Here is a 14,100-nt window from a genome sequence, read left to right as displayed (position 1 = left end):
AAAAAAAAAAAAAAAGAAGGAAGGAAGCCAACAAAAACAGACCAAAATTCTGCTATGATCTGTGTGACTCAGCCTGACACTGAAACTACAGAGGCTCTGGTGACCAAAGAAGCTGTCACTCAGGAAATCATCTATGTCCTTTCTTATCTTTAGCTCCCAAACCTCTCCTTCTGTTTTTCAGTTAGCATCTCATCTCACATTGCCCTAGTTTTCCTTGAACTCCCGGTGCAGCAGTAGATGGCCTTGAACTTGTGACCCTCCCACCCTCACTTCCCCAAGTGCTAGGACTCAAGGTCTACCAATACACGCATTTTTTATGCAGTGCTGGGGAGCAAACTGAGTCATGTGCATGCTTGGAAAGTACTCTGCCAACTGAGCTATATCTATCCTGGCCCCAAACCTCACATTTAACTGACCTCAAAACGGTTCTGCCGAGTTGGGACATCTACTGCTGTCATGTCAGCCAAAGATTTGAATTGTGCATTGGTGTGGTCCTTGAGGAAGGTCAGCACTGGGATGACCCCATCAGGATGGATGCAGACTTCTAACTCATCAAAGCAGGTCACCTGTAGACATGGAAAGGTGCTGTAGACAGCAGAAATGTCGCTAGCTTCTGCAGGAGTCACTGTTTGAAGGCAGTGATTTTCAACTTTTTGTTTTGTTTTGTTTTGGGGGGGGTTCTTTGAGATAGGATTTTGTTGTGTATCCTTGGCTGTCCTGGAAGATTTTGGGCCTTCTTAATGCTGAGAGACCCTCCTCATGTTGTGGTGACCCCAACCATAAATTTATTTTCATTGCTACTTCATCACTGTAATATTTGCTACTGTTATGAATCATAATGTAAATATCTGTATTTTCTGAGGGGGGGAGGGTCACAACCCCCAGGTTGAGAACCACTAGTTTAAGGTGAAGAAATAAACAATGGGGTGGATTCTTAACCCAGACCCAAGGACAATGAGTATTACCTGAACTTGTTGGACATACTTGGGTAGGATTTCAGCTACATACTCTCCAAATGCTGAGAGCTGCTTGTGGGTCACATCAGTCCGTGGTCTGACAGTGGCTGGAAAGAAAAAAGTATAAAAGGAAAAGGTAACAACCGGTCCTGCCTCAAGTCTCTTGGATTTAAAAAAAGTATTTACTTTTGTTTTGGTGTTTTGCCTGCATATATATCTATGCACACGAGTGCCTGTTGCTCAAAGAGGACAGAAGAATGTCAGAACCCCTAAGACTAGAGTTATAAATGGTTGTGAACTGACATGTTGGTGCTGGGAATTTGGGTCCTCTGGATGAGCAACCAGTGCCCTTAAATGCTGCTGAGCCACGCCCTCCCGAAAAGAATCTTAAAGGCACAGGTGCAAAGTACCTTCCAGGAATTAGGAAGTGATCAAAATTTAGGGGAGCCCAGTGGTGGCAGCACCTGCCTTTAATCCCAACACTCAGGAGGCAGAGGCAGGCAGATTTCTGTGAGTTTGAGGCTGGCCTGGTCCACAAGAGCTAGTTCCAGGACAGGCTCCAAAGCTACAGAGAAACCCTGTCTCAAAAAAACAAAAACCACTTAGGGGGAAACAGCACTTCTCTTTCACAGTACACAGAGACTCTTGTTATGTAGTTGGGGTCTTTCTTTCTACACTGTTTCACAGCTGTTCCTCAGATTTCTTGTACTTGACAAGAAGCAACAATGTCAGCCTGTCTATCAGACTCAGAACTCTTTAAGGATGGAATTCAGACTTCTGTTTCTCTTTCTCTCATTGGCACCTGCTTATACCAAGTTCTTAATCAAAAAATTTCAGGGCTGAAGAACCCAGGAAAGATTTTCACACTGCCCACACACTGCTCCCAGTTCCTTTGTGTATCTACAAGAAAATCAATGTCCAGAAATCGTGATTCTGTTGACTGAACATAAAATTCACATGATCACTAAATTACTTGAGCACACACACATCACAGACAAAGACATGTTTTGTCGTTCACTAGATCTGTGACTGAAAAATTTTAATTATCTGGACTGATCTATAGTATGGACAGTAAAATACTATGCATCTCACAAGGCTGTTATGATGTCCAAAGGAAATGATTCACTATAAGGCGCAAAGCCTTAAGGTGCCCAGTAAGTACAAGATTGATGTGAGCTACTATTATTTATGGCCTTCGGGTCGGGTCTCAAAAATTTTGTTACCTGCCCTCAAAGAGCTGACAATTTAATCGGAGAAAAAGAGTCATGAAAACGGTCAAAGGACAATCAAGATGAGAAGGAAACAAATATCTAGGGCACAGGAAGTGCTCAATTCTAACAGCAAGGTGGAGACCATAGCAATCTCCAAGGACAAGCAGAGATTTCCCAGGAGGGAAGGCATTCCAGAGCAAGGACAATATTTGACAGAACAATGAAAACCCCTGCTAACGTTGGTGAGACAAGCGCTGTCCGCACATACTCACGGCGCGTATCAGACGCCGCGCTCTCCCTCCTCACCCGCTGCAACAGCACTGAGGGTCGCCCAGTCCCTGCACAGAGACATAAAAGACACAAAGGCGGGTGAGACCCGAGAGGTCTCCGTGTTAGGCGCGCCTCTGCCGCTGTCTCAGCTGTCCCCCTTGCTCACCCCTGGCTATGGAAGCGACCCCTCCGAGCCCACGCCACCAGACCCTGGCTGCAGCAGCCGCCATATTCCTACGACGGAGACAAAATAAGCCGAAGAACACACAGGCCACGGATCACCAAGGGCACGGACCGGAAGTGGAAATGTGCACTGAATATTCTTCCGGGCAGACGCGGGGCGGGAAGCAGAGGTTCCGGATCTGGGCACTGGCATGAAAGGAGGTAACGCAGGTAAGAAAGACACGCAGGTGGGGAAACCGTGAGGTGTACGTGGCTCTAGCTCGGTACAGCGGAGGCCGAAGAGAAGCAGCAGCAAAGAATCGGACGGGTGAGAGAAAGGTAAAGGGTGGGCATTCTGGGTTCTGAGTTCCACGCCGCTCCCCCACTCTCGAGCTTTTGATAAGGGGGAGGACGGGGAAGACGACGGTTTCCTTGGAGACCGTTTCCTAGGCGACTCTAGGTGGCGCGGTCGTTTGCTCAGGGTTATGGACTTGTGCCCCCGGCCGGGGACGGCTGGGCTCTCTGGAGCTTATTTAGGAACTCACAGGGGCGAGTGGGTAAGTAGGGAACTGGCAGCTCAGAAAAGAATAAAGATGGAAGTAATGATGTCCAGGCCCAGGCCTCATATCGGAGGGTTTGCAGTCTTATGTCCACGCAAGGAGTCTAACCACCAGAACTCTGAATGTCTTGCTTTATTTAGTTGTTGTTGTTCTTCTTCTTCTTCTTCTTCGTCTTTTGCTTAATCATGCTTCCTCTGAGTCTCACTAGTTTATATATCCAAACTGTTTGGTTAGTAAATCTTTTAAAATAGGCTTCCTCCTCTTCTTTCACCAGTTGACCAAAGTCCCAAGTCTTTTGTTACATCATTATCAGGAATATCTGATTTTCCATCAAGGAAAAACAGTAGAGATAGAACTTTAATCGATTTCATTGGAGGAGTGGCCCCACTGCAGGAAAATTTGGGTGAAGGAATGTCATAGATCATGTTGGCAGTACCAGGAATAAGGCCAGTCTAGACCCACCTTGGCTCCTGTTTCCCCCTTCTCCTGTCTTGAGTTGAACAGTTGAGTTCATGGACAATGTCTGTGGATTACTCGGATACTTAGGGCAGTATTGCTTTGCAGATAGTTGGCTGCCATGGAGTCGCCAGAGGAGCCAGGAGCGTCCATGGATGAAAACTACTTTGTGAACTATACTTTCAAAGACCGATCTCACTCAGGCCGAGTGGCTCAGGGAATTATGAAACTGTGTTTAGAGGAGGAGCTCTTTGCTGACGTCACCATTTCAGTGGAAGGCCGAGAGTTTCAGCTCCACCGGCTGGTCCTGTCAGCTCAGAGCTGCTTCTTCCGATCCATGTTCACTTCTAACCTGAAGGAGGCTCACAACCGGGTGATTGTACTACAAGATGTCAGTGAGTCTGTTTTCCAGCTCCTGGTTGATTATATATACCATGGGACTGTGAATCTTCGAGCTGATGAGCTGCAGGAAATTTATGAGGTGTCAGACATGTATCAGCTGACATCTCTCTTTGAGGAATGTTCTCGGTTTTTGGCACGCACAGTACAAGTGGGAAACTGCCTTCAGGTGATGTGGCTTGCAGACAGGCACAGTGATCCTGAGCTCTACACTGCTGCCAAGCACTGTGCCAAGACCCACCTGGCCCAGCTACAGAGCACAGAGGAGTTTCTCCACTTGCCTCACCATTTGCTCACTGATATCATCTCAGGTAAGTTCATGGAGAGGCTTATCATACCCAGCTATGCAAGAGTGATTTTTCAGTGGGTAGTCTGGCTCAGAACTCCCAAGTTTATGTGACTGACTCATAGAGCACTTCCCTGGTGAACTTGAGTCCCTTGGTTTGATCACAGCACTGCAGAATGTTAGTGATGGGGCAATTTCAAGTTAATTTCACATATATGTAATTGGATACATCCATAAAAAAATACATATAATAATGGTGGTCTAATAAAGTGGCTCAAGTCTTTTTTTTAATTTTTTAATTTTTTTTTGAGACAGGGTCTATTTGCATAGCCATAGCTGTCCTTTAACTTGCCTTGTAGACTAGGCTGGCCTTGAACTCACAGAGATCTCTCTGCCTCCACTTCCCAAGTGCTAAGATTTGTTATGGGACTTCATTCAGCCAATAGCCTTTTAGATACCAGTCCATTAGTACGTGGTCTGAGGTACTATGAGCACAGACAGGAAGCATGCTCAGTCTTCTTTTTCCTTTCATTGGTTGGTGGTTGGAATTGGGTTCAGGATCAGGAACCTTTCCCTGGGTATGGTGCAACTCCCTAGCGGGGTGTGGGGCCACCAGGTCCCTTGGGTTCTATGTTTGCTGTGCTCACTCCCACTCCAGGGCTCAACAAAACAAATGCGGGGGTGGGGGGTGGAAAGATGCCTGTTGTGTCAGGGAATGTGAGTCCACACAAACACACACACACCCTCGTCACTGTTCAGTGGGCAGGGGGCATGAGAGCAGCCGAGTGACCTGTGGGTTGTTCCCCAGTCACCCCCTGGGCGACTGCTGGAGGCAGGCAAGAAGGCTGACTGGACCACCAGTAAGGCTTGGGGTTTACCGCTCTACCGTAGGGACCATGATCTGGAATTGACTTTCACCATCCACAGAATCCAATCACCCCTCAGAGCTGTGATAGGCCCCAACCAGGTTATTAATCCCCCTGCACCTGCATCCAAGCCAAGCACCCCACGCCCGACCACTGCACAGCCCCCGGAGACCCAGCTCAGCTCATCTGCCCTTGCAGTGACCCTGGACCCCCAGGCTAACTCTAGACAGAAGACCCACTCCTGACTCTTCTTGACCACTCATACCTAGTCCTGAATACCACCAAACCTAATCTGACTATCACTTGCTGGCTTTGCTATGATACTGCTCCCCTCCCCCCTTTTATGAGGGGATTGCCCTCATTGGGACCTATGTTGGGGAATATTATTTTCAGGTTTATGATTTTTGTTACGCCGCATTTGTTTAACTCTGTGAAGCTGTGTTACTGTGCATGTCTAAAACACCTGATGGTCTTAATGAAGAGCTGAACAGCCAATAGCAAAGTAGAAGCAAGGATAGGCAGGGCTGGCAGGCAAGAGTATCAATACAAGGAGAACCTAGGAGAAAGAGGAGCAAGAGAACAAGGAGAGGAAGACATCAGGGACCAGCCAACCAACTATTCAGCAAGCCATGGAGAAAGAAATAAAGAAAGTATACAGAAATACATAAAAGCCCAGAGGCAAAAGGTAGGTTAAGAAACGCTGGCAAGAAAGAAGCCAAGCTAAGGCCATGTATTCATAACTAAGAATAAGCCTGTGTGTGTGATTTCAGTGGGAGCTGCGTGGAGGCATGCATGACTACCGGCGGTGGTTCCTCTTGAGAGCCCGTGAGGATTGTTATTGGTGAGGCTGGATGGATGGCTCAGCAGTTAAGAGTGCTTGTTGCCCTTGCACTTCTTACTCTTAGAGGACCAGGATTCAATTCTCAGAATCCACATGGTGGCTTTCAACTATTAGTAACTCCAGTTCCAGGGCATCTGATGCCATCTTCTGATGGTCATGAACACACACCTCATGTGGTGCACAGACATGCGCAGGCAAAGCATTCATCCATGTAAAAAAAAAAATTTTTTTATTTTTGTTTTTTGAGACCCTGTCTAGAAAAATAAAACACACACACACAAAAACACAAAAACATGAGCTGGACAGATGGCTCAGCAGTTAAGAGCACTGGTTGCTTTTCTGGAGAACCCAAGTTCAATTTCCAGCACCCACGTGGCAGCTCACAACTGTCTGTAACTCCAGTTCCAAGGCTTCTGATACCGTAACACATATAGACAAAACACCAATGCACATAAAATTATAAAAATAAAATGAAACCCAGTAATATTGCCATTGGCCTGCTTTTCCTTTGGCTTTCGCAGATGGGGTTCCGTGCTCCCAGAACCCAACAGAGGCAATAGAAGCCTGGATCAATTTCAATAAAGAAGAAAGAGAGGCTTTTGCGGAGTCACTCAGGAGCAGCTTAAAGGTGAGGCACATTTCTTAAGGATTGGGGTGCCATAATTTCTGTACACTCCAGCCCTTAGTGGCCTTTTTTTGTCTTTCTTCTTTTTGGCAGGGGAGAATGTGTATCTCTTGGTGTATGTGTGGGGGTCAGAGGACAATTTAAAGAAGTCAGTTCTCGCCGGGCAATGGTGGCGCACGCCTTTAATCCCAGCACTTGGGAGGCAGAGGCAGGCTGATCTCTGTGAGTTCGAGACCAGCCTGGTCTACAAAGCGAGTTCCAGGACAGGCTCCAAAGCCAGAGAAACCCTGTCTCAAAAAAAAAAAAAACAAAAAAAAAAAAAAAAGAAGTCAGTTCTCTCCTTCTATTACATAGGCCACAAGGATCAAACTCAGATCCTCACGCTTGTACAGCAAGTACCCTTACCCACCTAAGCCATCTTCCAAGCCACTGATCTACCCTCTTTTGATAGCTACTGATGAGTCACCGTCTTGAAGTAAACAAGTCGGATGTATTTTCTGACCCCATAACAGTCTATGAGCTTTGAAACTCACAGAGCCTTTACTGTCTTCTCTAATGCTGTCTTCTTTTTGTTTTTAGAGACAAGGTTTCTGTGTTAACATTCCTATCTGTTCTGGAACTCGTTTTGTAGACCAGACTGACCTCGAACTTCTGCTTCCTGAGTGCTAGGATTAAAGCCTTGTGCCACCACTACCTGGTTTGATTCTATCTTCAAGATCTGTTTTCTTCATTGAGTTAACAGTTCTAGCTAGATGCGCTGGCTCAACACGTGGGAGGTGGACGTGAAGGCAGGAGGATCAGCTTCAGCTACATAGTTGGTAGCCTGTATAAGATCCTGTCTCAGTTTGCAGGGCAGTAGGACAAACCCTTAATCCCAGTACTTGGGAGGCAGAGTCATGCAGATCTCTGAGTAAGGCCAGCATGGTCTACAGAGCTAGTTCCAGGACAGCCAAAGCTCAGGAAAGAAACTCTGTCTTGGGGAAAAAAAAAAAAAGAAAAAGTATAGCATTAATAATAATAATAATAATAAAAGCAGGGATATAATTCAGTTTCTAGAATGCTTGCCTTATAAAGTCCTGGGTTAAAACCCAACACTGAAAAACAAAAAAGCAGTAAGAGTGGATGTGGTTCATACCTGTGATCCCCTTGAAGGCTGAAGCAGGAGGATCTAAGAATGAGCACTTTGGGCTACATACCAAGATCTTATTTGAATAAATATGTAAATAAACTGAATTGCAGGGATAACCAAAACAGATCCTCTGCCCCTGCATAAAATGCTTAGAAGAAAGTAATTAGAAAAGTTGGGATGACTACTGCTAACTGGAGAGGAGGCTGGAGCAGGGTGTGAGTGTGAGGCAGTACCTGTCGGAGCTGATGTCGGGATTTCAATTCTGCCAACAGGAAATTGGGGAAAATGTGCACATTTACCTCATCGGGAAAGAGTCATCTCGCACCCATTCGTTGGCCGTGTCCTTGCACTGTGCAGAAGATGACTCCATCAGTGTAAGTGGCCAAAACAGCTTGTGCCACCAAATCACTGCAGCCTGCAAGCATGGTGGAGACTTGTATGTAGTGGGAGGGTCCATCCCACGGCGCATGTGGAAATGCAACAATGCCACCATTGACTGGGAGTGGTGTGCTCCTTTGCCCCGGGACCGCCTCCAGCATACCCTGGTATCCGTGCCTGGGAAAGATGCCATATATTCACTGGGTGGCAAGACACTTCAGGATACCCTCTCCAACGCAGTCATCTACTATCGGGTAGGTGATAATGTGTGGACAGAAACAACCCAGTTAGAGGTGGCTGTATCTGGGGCTGCTGGTGCCAACCTCAATGGAATCATCTACTTACTAGGGGGCGAGGAGAATGATCTAGACTTCTTTACCAAACCTTCCCGACTTATCCAGTGCTTTGACACAGAGACTGACAAGTGCCACGTGAAGCCCTATGTACTGCCCTTTGCAGGCCGCATGCATGCAGCTGTACATAAAGATCTGGTGTTCATTGTAGCGGAGGGGGACTCTCTGGTGTGCTATAATCCCCTTCTAGACAGTTTCACCAGGCTCTGTCTTCCTGAGGCCTGGAGCTCTGCCCCATCCCTCTGGAAGATTGCTAGCTGTAACGGAAGCATCTACGTCTTCAGGGATCGATATAAGAAGGGAGATGCCAACACCTATAAGCTGGACCCTGCTACTTCAGCTGTAACTGTCACAAGAGGCATTAAGGTGCTGCTTACCAGTTTGCAGTTTGTGTTGGCCTGAGACAGTAATGGGAGGAACAGCTGACTCCTTTGCCTTCCCCTCTTCTGCATATCCCCAGTCAAATCTGAAATCCCCCAGTTCAGAGTAATGTGTTAGTGTGGGTATAGATGAGGAAGGCAGCGCCTCAGCCCATCCCCAGGCTCATGTAGGGCTCTGTTTAGGGCTTTTCACACTACAGCTGTTCAGTTGGTTGCTTCAACTCTGCCATGATCCCCTGTGATCCCGTGCCTCACTTCAGACTGCTTAGAGCCAGCCTTTTTTCAGACTTAGGCACAACCTCCCCTTACCAGATCAGTGTTAATAGAAGCCCCTTGGTTCCCATGCAGGAAGAAAGAGGCCCGTTCCTGTTTGTCCACAGCCACCAAAGTGACTAGCTGTCACTTTCCACAAAGAATTAAGTATTGAGAGTTTTCCTTCAGGATTTGGAGGGGACAGTGGATTAAGCTAAAAATGTACTTCACCAGCAAGAAGCAACACTAGAATTCAGGACACTACTTCTAATGTTTTCTCATCTGTCAGGAAGGAAACTTCGGTTTGATTTTGGCTTATACAAACAGATAAGCCAGAAAGTAGAAACAGTTATTTCTGATTAATAGCAGAAACTGTTTTCCAGACTCAAATATAAGCTATCTCTGGTCTTTTAAAAACTTTAAGCTAAATCAAGAGTTAGGAACTGTTCATACAAATAAAAGTTTTTGAAGTGCTGTGTGTGTCTGTGTTGACTCCTGAAGGGAACTGATGCTGCACTCGGACATTCCTGAGTCAGTGGTCTTGCCTGCACCCCATACATCATTTAGAGGGGAGACCCACAGGGTCAGGGAAATTAGGATTATTTTTACTTTTACAAGTGCTAGGACATGCTGGTCAAGCATTTTGCAAAGTTATACAACTGAAATTGGGATCCTGACAGTAACAAAGAACAGATCTGAGTATTTATTCTTTCCTTTTCTAGCATACGTCTTTGTTATGGTGTCATTACACAAATTATCAGATACACAATAGATTTCTGTTAAAGTTACTATTTCCTTGACCCTGTTGAAGAAAATAAGATTTAGCCAGACAATCTTGTTCTCTGTAGCCATCCAACAGTGTTATTTCAGGAAGGAAGGCAAAGGAGGCACATTATCTATTACTCAGCATAGTTGGGGTGTTGTCCTAGCTTAAGCCCCCTTGTCCTTTAAACCTTTACTTGGGAAGAGCCAAGTTCCTAGTGATCCACAGCCTTCATATTCTTGATACGCCAGCATGAGCGATGCCGTCAGTTATTCTTGGCTGCCCTTGCAGCAATCTCCTTGTGAAACTCTTTGAGAATTTGCAGCTGGTTAGGTCTGATGGAGATGTGTGACCGGATTTTGGCGATAGCTTCTATAGCTTCCTCTGGGCTCCAGTTGTGCACCTGAAGTACAAGGTGAGAAAACGAGAAAGAAAGGGGCAGGTATAACGGTGTTGGCCTATGAGCAGGTGCTGAAGGACTCTCAGAATTAATTTTTAAGAAGACTTGGGCTAGCAAGGTAGCTCACTGGGTAAAAATACTTGCTGCCAAGCCTGACAACCATAACCAGAGTTTGGTTCCAGGAATTACCATGGTAAAATGAGAACTAACTCCTGCAAGTTGTCCTCTGACCTCCATGTGACTGCTATGGAATAGCACGACCACACACACTTGCATATAGAAATAAAATTAATATGTAATGTTTTTCCAGCTGGGCGGTGGTAGCACACACCTTTAATCTCACTACTTGAGAGGTAGAGGCAGGTGGATCTCTCTGAGTTCAAGGCCAGCCTGGAACAAAGTGAGTTCCAGGACAGCTAGGACTGTTACACTGAGAAACCCTGTCTCAAAAAAAAAAAAAAAATTAAAAATTTTTTCTTCAAGTAAATGAAGACTCCATATTAAATGGCTTTGAGAACTATGTTCCAGCTAGGCTGAGAAGTGCAAAGCACAGTTACCCAGGAGGTTAAGGCAGGAGGACCACTTCCAAGCTTGTCTAGGAGTTCTAAGCTACCCCAGATGACTTAGTGAAACCATGTTTTAGTAAAAGAGAACCAGGGATATAGCTTAATGATAGAGCATTTGGTTAACATGCTTAAATCTCTTGGGTTTAATGTCTAGGACTTAAAAAAAAGAAAAGAAAGTTCCTTTGCTGGGTATGGAATGCTGGAGGATCCCATGAGCACAGGAGCGCCAGAGTGTGAGGTCAGAGACAAGAGGACATGCTCCATGAGAGCACTTCTACCTACTTCAGTCAGCCAATCCTACAACCCTGTTCATTTTTACTCTGTCAAATAGTGAAAAAAAGGTGAACCCATGAAGCTGAGACCCCAGATTTCTTAGGTCTGCTGTGTCATTATTGACCTACAATCTTATTTTTTTTAAAGATTTATTTATTTATTATGTATACAACATTCTGCCTCAATGTATGCCCGCACGCCAGAGGAGGGCGCCGGATCTCAGTACAGATGGTTGTGAGCCACCATGTGGTTACTGGGAATTGAACTCAGGACCTCTGGAAGAGCAGCCAGTGCTCTTAAACCTCTGAGCCATCTCTCCAGCCCCCGACCTGCAATCTTAATAAGAATGTCTAGAAGTAGGCTGGGGATGGAGCTTGGTGGCGAGGTGGTCACCAGGCTCAAATGGAATGTGACTGAAGGGGAGACAGGACGGAAGTCCGAGGACATCCTCACTGTCATAACTGACTGAGGTAGCCTAGACTACATGAGACTGACACAAAGGCACGCAAATATGAATTGCTAAAACCACATGGCAGATGTTTTTCCGAAATTCACCATAACTAAAAAAATGAGTACTTCAATTTAGGAGGGTTACCTTTGTATTGTAAGGTTACACACTGATTTAGAACTCAACATGATTAAAACAGTTCTAGCCTGGTGGGTCAGTTCTCCTCTGGACTCAAATAACCTCCTGAGATCATCGGTCTCATTATGTGCTGGGTTGACCTGGAACTCATGCTACAGAGAGTGGTGTGGCCTTCAACTTGCAGAGATCCTCTGCCACCCAGCTTCCAGCAGAATCTTTATATGGTTATAATGAAAGGTGTAGTTTAATCATAATGTGGACATATAGTCCACATTAACAGGGTTATGCTAATGATTGGATTTCTGTAAACTACCCACTTGACTGGAAGTACTATGCAAGAACCAGACTAACGCAAAAATGGGTCAAGCTGGAAAAAGAAAGATGGCAGGGAATGATAAAGGACTATAAAACATTTGGCTCTAAATATTTTTAAAGCATCCTGATTGCCAATCAATAACTTTTTTCCAGTATCATGGAATAAAGTCGGGGTCTCACACATGCTGGGCAGGCATTCTACCACTGAGCAAAGTTGTGTACACACTAAGTAAATATTAAACAACAAACACTAATGTTCAGGGCTCTACCCTGAAATACCAGAGCTAGAAGCACTAGTGTGTAACACTAGGTTTTCAGACCTGCTGTTTATAACATCCTGTAGCAGAGGATATCATTCAAGTTCATCCTTCTGCCTCATCTCCCAGTGCTGGGATTACAGATGTGGGTCACCACACTCGGTTTTATGCAGTGTTAGGGATCAACATGGCCTCCTGCACACTGGGCTCTATCAATTGAACTAGCCCCCTGATGTGCTATTTAAAGCAAGGGTTGAGCTAACCCCCTGCCAATTTAAAGCAAATGTTTGGATCAGGCACTCAGGAGGCTGAGGCAGGAAGATTGTTGCAAGCTTCATTTGCATAGGCACCAGTCTGATCTCCACAGTGAACTCAGTCAGTCAGGGCTCATAACAAGATATTATCTCATGTGATCTCAAATAAACAAAAAGTAACTTTCCAGTCTTTTGCTGTGTTGAAAACTTTTGTTTGAGCCGGGCGATGGTGGCGCACGCCTTTAATCCCAGCACTCGGGAGGCAGAGGCAGGCGGATCTCTGTGAGTTCGAGACCAGCCTGGTCTATACAAGAGCTAGTTCCAGGACAGGTTCCAAAACCACAGAGAAACCCTGTCTCGAAAAACAAAAACAAACAAACAAAAAAGACAATGTCAGTTTCGTCTCTTCAAGGTGGTAAGAAGTGATGAGGTTTTTGTAATTCAGTTTTCAATTAATTTTTGTTTGTTTGCTTGTTTTGTTTTTTTCAAGATGGGGTTTCTCTGTAGCTTTGGGGTCTGTCCTGGAACTTGTTTTGTAGACCAGGCTGGCCTTGTACTCACTAGCCTGCCTCTGCCTCCCCGAGTGCTGGGATTAAAGGCTTGTGCCACTTCCCAGCGGGTTGAACATTCTTTAAAATTCATTTTTTTTAGGCCTGCTGTAGGCAAGCACTTCGACATACCTTCTCATTTCTCAGTTTCCTGTCACATTTAAGCAAAGGAAACAGCATCAGAGAGGAAAATCCACGTTTATCTATCCCAATTAGTAAGGGCAGAGCCAGAAGCAAGCAGAAAGCTTGGGTGTTCGGCCTGATGCCACGCTACCTTCTGTCAGCCTGGAAACAGGTAACCGTTTTCTGCGGTAAGACCTGCCAGTAAAGCATGCTATACTGAACCACGCAAGGGACCCTTCTCCTACCTGTATGAGGTACGCTGCCACCATTGTGGCACTTCTGGATCGCCCAGCCTTACAATGCACGTAGACACACTGGCCCAGTGACTGGTACTTGAGAACGAACTGGACTCCTCTGTGGAGATTGGCCAGCGTGGGGACCCCAGTCATGTCGACTGTGCTGAGCCGTAGCTGCTCAACTCCTGCTTGCTTCCATTCCTAAAACCAGCTCCACCAGCACAGAAAGGGAAATCAAAGAGGTGTGAAGTGAAAGGTGTCACGAGCCACTTCCCCCCTAAAAATCATTACAGGAACCATCACCCTGGGGAGTCTGCAGGGAACCCCACACCCATAATTATGTTCTATTGACAGAACCTGCCCCACACCCAATTAACTGTTATCTGTTAGCGCACCTCACATTCCAGCTATCCAGGGAACCAGGTGTGGCAACTCGTGACTTCTTGGCCTACCTGTCCGAATGTCCTGGCCTACGTGACGAACCTGAACCACGTGACCTGGAACACGCGGCAAGAATCTCGTTTCCCTACCCCCCAAGCCCTCATTCAGGGGCTATATAAACAGCAACCATGATCCTAATAAACGGGGCTTTGACAAATCTGCTTGGCCTCATTCTTCTGTCCTAGCTCATTCCATTCCAGGTAGCGCCCCTTCG

The 14,100-nt window shown here is 45.9% G+C and overlaps 3 protein-coding genes across 6 annotated transcripts in view; 1 reads left to right on the top strand and 2 right to left on the bottom strand.

Annotated features, from left to right (window-relative positions):
- The window catches only part of Ndufs3 (NADH:ubiquinone oxidoreductase core subunit S3), a 7,438-nt gene extending 4,688 nt beyond the window's left edge, over positions 1–2,750 (bottom strand). Inside the window, exons 1-4 of the mRNA XM_050124235.1 lie at positions 2,604–2,750; positions 2,440–2,505; positions 966–1,063; positions 417–566 (exon numbers count right to left, since the gene is read on the bottom strand). Of these exons, the coding sequence (XP_049980192.1) occupies positions 417–566; positions 966–1,063; positions 2,440–2,505; positions 2,604–2,667 (378 nt within the window). The 5' untranslated portion in view covers positions 2,668–2,750. The remainder of the gene's footprint in view (positions 1–416; positions 567–965; positions 1,064–2,439; positions 2,506–2,603) is intronic.
- Positions 2,751–2,755: 5 nt separating this feature from the next.
- Positions 2,756–9,598, top strand: Kbtbd4 (kelch repeat and BTB domain containing 4). 4 transcript variants are annotated; one of them, XM_050124233.1, is made up of 4 exons: positions 2,756–2,830; positions 3,724–4,325; positions 6,529–6,635; positions 8,034–9,598. In XM_050124233.1, exons 2-4 carry the CDS (start codon positions 3,737–3,739, stop codon positions 8,892–8,894), a joined length of 1,557 nt encoding a protein of 518 aa, XP_049980190.1. In that variant the 5' UTR covers positions 2,756–2,830; positions 3,724–3,736; the 3' UTR covers positions 8,895–9,598. The 4 variants fall into 4 exon arrangements, with proteins under 4 accessions (XP_049980190.1, XP_049980189.1, XP_049980188.1 ...); XM_050124232.1 differs by having other exon boundaries at positions 2,794–2,927; XM_050124231.1 differs by having other exon boundaries at positions 2,795–2,938.
- Positions 9,599–9,812: 214 nt separating this feature from the next.
- Positions 9,813–14,100, bottom strand: part of Ptpmt1 (protein tyrosine phosphatase mitochondrial 1) — a 7,928-nt gene continuing 3,640 nt past the window's right edge. Inside the window, exons 3-4 of the mRNA XM_050124236.1 lie at positions 13,455–13,646; positions 9,813–10,290 (exon numbers count right to left, since the gene is read on the bottom strand). Coding sequence (XP_049980193.1) covers positions 10,153–10,290; positions 13,455–13,646 — 330 coding nt within the window. The 3' untranslated portion in view covers positions 9,813–10,152. The remainder of the gene's footprint in view (positions 10,291–13,454; positions 13,647–14,100) is intronic.

This window comes from Alexandromys fortis, unplaced genomic scaffold (assembly GCF_014885135.2).
Source record: "Alexandromys fortis isolate MF-2015 unplaced genomic scaffold, M_Fortis_MF-2015_v1.1 scaffold_222, whole genome shotgun sequence".
Classification (NCBI taxonomy): domain Eukaryota; kingdom Metazoa; phylum Chordata; class Mammalia; order Rodentia; family Cricetidae; genus Alexandromys; species Alexandromys fortis.
The sequence above is the reverse complement of the archived record's forward strand: the minus strand, read 5'-3'. Positions and strand labels throughout refer to the sequence as shown.